The following is a 7,485-nucleotide window of genomic DNA, read 5'->3' as shown; positions in this document are numbered from 1 at the left end:
AGAATCTGAAGCCTTTAAAAAAATATATTAGAAATGTATGTAAAGCAGTATTAGCCAAGCTAAAAAGCTGAATTCCCGCGGCATAACAATGTAATTAAACCCCCTAAATCCCCTGGTCAAAATGCAGTGAGCGCTTCCTGGTAGAGGCAAAGCTTATGGCAGTAGCTCTGCCTCTACTCGCGTCATTCCCAGCGGATCGCCGCCTCTCCCCGCCCCTCTCAGTCTTCTTTCACTGAGAGGGGCGGGGAGAGGCGGTGATCAGCAGGGGATTGACGCGAGTAGAGGCAGAGCTACAGGGCTAAGCTCTGCCCTCCCGGGCAGCAAAATCCACGACTTTAGCTTGGCTGATACTGCTTTACATAAATGGCTAATATAAAGGTGATTTTTAAAAGACTTGAGGTCTCGTTCACATTGCGTTCTGATCGCGTTAGCGTTCGCGTTGGGCGTTTGACGATTTATTTTTTTATTATTTCCGGCGCTTGGGTGGGCGTTGCGTTTTTGTGAAAAGCACTTTTATACGCGATTTTCCCGAGCGTTTTTTTAATTCACTCCCTGACACAAGTTTTGGGGCGATTTTAAAAATTGCCTGTGCTTGACAGAAGGCCAAAAACGCCTCTAATATGAACGAGCCCTCAGGCCTGAAACACACCAGAGGAGTTTTTCTGAGCGTTTTGAGTTTTTAAATCTGCTGCTAAGGTTATCCTATGTGTCTGTGCACACTGGAGCAATGAGGTTTTGTAAAAAAAACCCATAGCATTACATTGGGAAGAGGTCTTAAAACCTCTAAAAGCTCTTCCCAATGTAATGCTATGGGTTTTTTTACAAAACCTCATTGCTCCAGTGTGCACAGACACATAGGATAACATTAGCAGCAGATTTAAAAACTCAAAACGCTCAGAAAAACTCCTCTGGTGTGTTCCAGGCCTCAGAGTCTCTTTAAAGTCATTGGGAATCAATTCTAAAAAAAAACCCAGCGAGGTAATTACCTAGGGAGAGGGAAGACTCTGGGTCCTATAGACAGGTCTGTGGGATCAGAGTCCAGGAGTCGGAGCCATTTTGGGTACCTAGTGTCGGAGTCGGTGGTTTCACAAACTGATGATTTTTGTACCAAATCCACAGCGCTGGTAAGTATTAGACTAAGGAGTCTGAGTCGGAGCAATTTTGGGTACCTGGAGTCGGAGGTGGAGTCGGTGGTTTCACAAACTGAGGAGTCGGAGTCGGATGATTTTTGTACCGACTACACAGGCCTGCCTATAGAGCCTTCCTGTTCCTCTCACAGACCCCTCCATTAAGCACTGGCTCCCCCGTTTGAATCCCCCACCGCGGGGGACTTTTCTTTGGGAGCCGAGTCCTCCTGAAGAGAGGCGGCTCCATACTGTGCATGCGCGATAGAGGGCGCTCATGCTTGCGCAGTATGGAGCGCTCGCAGGGCTGTGGAGTCAGTACAAAAATCTTCCGACTCCAACTCCGACTCCTCAGTTTATGAAACCACGACTCCGACTCCGGATACCCAAAGTGGCTCCGACTCCTCGACTCCGGCTCCTTAGTCTAATACTTACCAAGGCTGTGGATTTTGTACAAAATTATCCGACTCCGACTCCTCAGTTTATGAAATCACAGACTCCAACTCCGACTCCGGGTACCCAAAATTGCTCCTACTCCGACTCCTCGACTCTGACTCCACAGCCCTGAGCGCTCGGGCTCCCGAAGACATCAGAACTTCCCTGCGCCGGAGATTAGAGCAGCATTTGACAAAATTGGTTGAATGCTGCAACCAGGGAGCCAGCTCTGAATGTGGGGACCGTCAGAGGAGCGGGTAGGCTCTATAGAACCCAAGGCCTTCCCTCTCCTTAGGTAAGTATCTGGCTGATTTTTTTTTTTTTTAAGATCCATTCCTGATGACTTTAAAGGCTCGTTTCCACTTGTGTGGTGCGGAATTGCCGCTAATTCCTCGATGACGAAATCGCATGCGGTTTTTACCGCGATTTCGCATAGGGTAGTATGTATGCGATTTTAACCATGTCACTGCCTGTGTGAATTAACATTGGTTCCTATGCAAAATCGCGGGGAAAAAAACGCATGCCAAAACCGCATGCGATTTCCCTATTAAATACATTGTATGCGATTCGCATAGCGGTGTGCGGGGAGCGAATTCTGACGGCTCTGCCGAGCAGATTTTCCCCGCACATAAACACGCTAAGCAATACGGACAAGTGGAAACAGGGCCATCCACTTGTATTGGCTATGCGGACAACGCATGCAGATTCGCAATAGTGGAAACGGGCCCTAATTATTCATATAGGCAGTAATGATGACTACAACTTCTTGCGATAGGGTAACACTGCATGAGATCACCAATTACGACTCATCTATGAACCCATCACAGTTCCATTTTACATACACAATTTTTATTAATAGGAAGTCTTAGAGCTCAGGCCTGCTGCACCATAACGACCAATAGAAATCAAGTTCACAGAGTCCCACTCCTCATGATAGCTGGTTTCTGATTGGTCGTCGTGGAACGCAGCCTGTAGCCCTGATTTTTGCACAGAGTTAATAAATAAAGTTAATGCAGTTGATGAGAAATGACAGCGGGCAATGCGCTGAGATGCAGAGCGGCCAATAAGAGCTCATCTTTCCTCCATGTAGGGCAGGTGAAGAAAAGATGAAATCTGATTGGCTGCCTGAGGCCCCTGCCCCTCATGGCTCTTGTATCCCGGCAACCAGACAGGCAGTCCACCCAAAAATGAATATGAGGTTTGTCAGTGGAGGGGTACGTTTAAACCGCCAGTCAGTGACTCCCGCTTCCTCCGCATATGATGGAGTCGGGATTTGTGAGATTTGCTGTTCCTATGTTGGATGGATGCAGACAATGTGTTGATAATCAGCGGGGAGAACGATTAGAAGGAACATTTTTCTCAATATTCTATTGCTAGCTCTGAACAGAGATAGTGCTTCAGTGGAGCCCAAGGCAAGATAGCAGATTACACTCCTCTTACTGATCACATGGCTTTTCTGGTAGGATGAGGTGGAAAAAGGGATCGGAGGAGGTGTCAGCCAGGCCCCCAGAAAACCACCAGCCCCTAGGCACTTGTCTAGGTTGCCTTGAGGATAATCTGGCTTTGAAAATTCCTGAATAGTTTCACCTATCAGAATTGTTTCCTTGGTTAATGTGGACCCTGTATCCCGCATTTAAAGTGAATCTGCATTTGAGCAGTCTTCAGTTCGCTATTAACTGGCGATATACTATGCCATCGTCAATCTTTCGATCTGTTTGCGATCGATATTAGGGGCTAAAATGGATTGAAGGATTGATTTGCAGTGTTGGTTTTTATCCAGTTGTAATAATTGAAAGACTATAATATTGATTGTAATATGGATCAAAAACAAAATCGAGTGATAATTGAATGGTGTATGCCCAGTTTAAGACAATTTCAATAAACTAGATGTTTAATTCAATAAAAACATCTGTTTTGAATCTAAATCTGTACAAAATTAGGACAATTGTCTCTGGATGCTAAATATTGTTTGAACATTGGTCACAAATGTCTGTTTTTGTCTAAAATGATCCTGTGCTCGAGGCAATGGGAGGGGGGCGCAGGTGTTGATAGCATAAGATTTACTAGTGTAGATCTGTTAGAGGTGACAGCATTTTAGGGTACGGTGGTGACCTTTTGAGTAGCCTGTACTGTCCCTGCTACACTCCTGACGAGAGTGAGATCGTTTGAGGCTGACATGTTTATTTCCTTTTGAACAATGCAGATTGCATGACTGCCCTGCTGATCCTTTAATATTTTAGCCATAGACCCTGAACAAGCATGCAGCAGATCAGGTGCTCTGACACTAATAGCTGCATGCTTGTTTCAGGTGTGATTCAGACACTATTGCAGCCAAACAGATCAGCAGGACAGCCAGGCAACTAGTATTATTTAGAAGGAAACAAAAATAGCAGCTTCCATATCCCTCACTTCTCGTTCTATCCCCCTCGCAGGGCCGCCCTCACACCCTCCTGTCCTCTGTGAGGGCAACTTAACCCTGTCTACACGTGTGCAATGCTACTACATGTGGTGGTGGTACAGTATTGCTAGACTTGTGCATGCTTCTATGAGGGAAGGGGGGGGGGGATGGGCATTTTGAGGGAGGGGTGCTCTGGAAGCAAGATCCCATTGGGAGTGAGCGGGTAACAGCACAATCAGTCTCCACGCCATCACTTATTAGACAAGGGGGTGGAGCCTAGAGATGTAAAATTAATTATTTTAGGTATATTATATAAACTTGATATACCCCACCCCAATTGTAAACCAGCTACACCTCCATAATATCTGTACCTGGTCACAACTGCATATCTCATCTACACAAGGCTTCAGACATAAGAACTGAAATAAAGCTAAAAAAAACATCTCCCATTTCACAAATCTGAATTCGCTTCATTATGTGTGGAAAGGCAAAATGTCACTTTACCATATCCAGTCAGTTCTATCAAAGACGGCTATGTCTGATTGGTGTGACCAATTCATTTGAAACTGTATAAAATCAATTCATCTATTTAAAATTGGTCAGTAGTGTTTGACTGATTTTTTTTCTTGGGGTGGGGTGGGGGGAAGGGGTGGTGGGGTGGTATGATAGGATTAAAAAGGTAAAATGTTTGAGGACCATTTTGGAGACACCAGTGGTGAAATATCAACATGTTCTCTGGTCTGCCCACCACTCTCTGAGGATTGGGAACTGCCCTTAAGGAGTGTGAACCGCCCCCTAGGGAATGGGACCCACCCCCAAGGAGTGGGATCCACCAGAGGCAGGTTCCAACATAGCCGAGAACAATAGCAAAAAAAAGGTCGCCCCTAGAGTCTTAAAACGGAAGCAAGAAGCTAGCAGATGATTTTGTCAACTAAACTCCACCAACAACTGATATACCACGTTTGGGTGGACTAACCCTTATTTTAAATAAAATGTAAAGTCTTTAGAAAGACTGGTCAGTAGTATAAGACTCTCTTTACAGAAAACACAGCCAACATTAGTAAACTTTTACATACAAAAAGATCTCTGAACTAAATCTGTGCCTCTTGCCCTACGTCAAGGTGGTTACTGAGAGATGCTGTCCTTACATTGCGATAAAATCCACTTATATCAGCTATACCTGTCCTGACAGCTCTGTATGTGTCTATATAAAAGTCCCACTCTGTCCTGCAGGATCTGTGCCTCTGGTTCAGTCAACAAACCCAGTTCCGTGGCCAGGGGTTCCTCAGCCAGGTAGAGAGTGTGTAGCTTTTCTGCCAAGCTCCGCCCCAAGTATAGCTCCTCCAGCTTCCTGACCACGCCCCTGCGGAACAAGCACACAGTAGCCAGTAGTTCCTTATTGTACTTATCCCAGGTGTCCCGTACCCTGTAACCGTGAGCCAATCCCGCCTCGTTATCCAGTAAGACTAAGGTGCCATCTGGAAATCGATGGAGGTTGTTAGTTCCACGCAACATGACCCGGGGATCCCATTGGAGGCTGAAGAGGTTACTGATCAGCCGGTCAAAGTTGGCAGTTAGGTAGTCAAAAAGAATCAAGTCCGCCCATTGGGCTAGTTCCACCATGCCAGCGAACCCTGAGTGCAATTCCTCCCGCAAGGGGCGCAGCTTGCCACCCTCGGCACGCAGGGCGCGGGGCGGCAGGACCGAACTGAGGTTGTGCAACCAAGGGGTGATGGTGACCAGTGACCCCAATACCCATCCCGTGCCCCCAAGCTCAGCCTGCACCGGAGCCCACTGCGGGCTGCCCACTTTGGAGAGGATGCAAGGTGGCACGGCGGGCAGCCCCAGCAGGCGAGAGAGGTAGAACGAGAGAACTTCCCCCTGGATCTGCTCCGGGTTGATGCCATAACGCACGCAGGCTTTGCTGCCATCCGACAGGGTTGCCAGGCGGTTGGTGCTGCGCCCGCAGCCTCTCTCCAGGCTCACCACGCTGGCAGTGCGGGCAAACCTCTGCCAGTGCTGATAGTAGACATCCGTGAAGCCCACAGGCAATGTTCTCTCCAGGGTCCGGGGCCAGAAGATGCCCTCCTCCAGGGCAAAGCCAGCCTCTGAGCGGTTCCCTTTATGACTGTGCCCTCCAGATAGCCCCTGGGCGGTGGGGGGCTCAGTGGCGATGGGTGGAGTCCGTGAAGCTGGTGCTGTCAGTCGTAACGCCCTGGGCACCCTCTTAGGAAGGCGCCCAGGCTGCTCTGTAGGGTGAGGGTCTCTCTGCAGCCAGCACACGACCCCCAAAAGCAGGAGGAATGCCGATGTGATGAGTGCCACCGCCGTCTTCATCCTGAACAGAGGTGGGTTGGATCAGTCTGACTCTCAGACCACAGGGCACTTTAATGGGCACCTCCTCTTCATGTGAACAGAGGGCAGATATCTGGTCCGGTCGCCCCACCGCAAACACATCCTGTTCCGCCTCTGTTAGGAGGTGATTCACTCCTGATGTTTAAGTGTTCCTCAGACCCCTCAGCGGGCACCCTGTGCGGTGCCCATCTGGCATCCAGCTGTGGAAGGATCTCCTAAGCATCCCCCCTCAGGCACACGCTGGGTGGGCTTCTTTGTCCGCTGTTGCTAAGCCCCTCGTGCCAGGCAGCCAGTGGTCCCCAGTTCTTAGAAAGTTCTCCTCGGCTCCTGGCAGTGGGCAGCGGTGCCAGGGGCATCTAGTACCACCATACCCTGGGCAGTACAGAGAGAGGAGCCTCCTGCTGCCCTCAGTCCCACCACGCAGCTTTTCTCTTCTCTCTGTCTCTCTCTTCCCCTCATCTGCTGCGAGAAGCGTTTGTATCTTCCAGATGAAGAACGTTCCCACACCCTCCCCAGCCCCCCTATGACCCCCCTCGGCTCCGCCCCTTAAAGGGGCCGCGTCCTGGGTCTTACCAGGATAAGCTCAGGCAGCATTTGAGGAACTCCAGATGTGGGATGGGTCCCTGGAAATAAATGAATGGATGCACCGAGCCGCATGCAGGTCTCAAACAATGCAATGAATTAAATGCTGAAAAAAAGCAGCCATGTGTGGCAATGCAAGAGTTAATGTGAAAAAAAAAAAGATCACATAAGCCTGTGAGAATCCTCAATCATGCTGTCTTCCTATCACAATTCTTATTATTAAACTACAGATGATTCCTCTGCACCGATCTCACTCACATGCCTGCCAGGCAGCAAGGGGTTAAGCCAAGGGCTGGAGTTCCCTTTCTCCAATAAGTCAAGCAGTCATCGCGATGCCCTGAAGCCCACCTGCTCTGTCAGAGGTCACTTCTGCGGCTCCATAATCCCCCCTTCCTAATGAGGACCCTCCTGCAACTGTACTTGGCTTGCAGAGTATTCGGGAAAGCGGGCTGCAGTGCAGGAGCTCCGCCTGCTGGACACGCCGCGGAACTGCAGCTCCCCTCGCAGGAGAGACTGGATACACTGTATATATTAATAGAACTGTTTGTAAATATAACAGTGCTGTGTGATCCATACACTGGGGCTTCCTGT

General features: G+C 48.8%; 1 protein-coding gene across 1 annotated transcript; it reads right to left on the bottom strand.

Moving 5' to 3' along the window:
• Positions 1-2,386: 2,386 nt before the first annotated feature.
• Positions 2,387-6,789, bottom strand: FJX1 (four-jointed box kinase 1). Its single transcript, XM_068259544.1, has one exon. It carries the CDS (start codon positions 6,292-6,294, stop codon positions 5,128-5,130), a length of 1,167 nt encoding a protein of 388 aa, XP_068115645.1. The 5' UTR covers positions 6,295-6,789; the 3' UTR covers positions 2,387-5,127.
• Between the last annotated feature and the right edge of the window lie 696 nt (positions 6,790-7,485).

This window comes from Hyperolius riggenbachi, chromosome 11 (genome assembly GCF_040937935.1).
Source record: "Hyperolius riggenbachi isolate aHypRig1 chromosome 11, aHypRig1.pri, whole genome shotgun sequence".
NCBI lineage: Eukaryota > Metazoa > Chordata > Amphibia > Anura > Hyperoliidae > Hyperolius > Hyperolius riggenbachi.
This window is presented reverse-complemented; position numbering and strand designations above follow the sequence as displayed.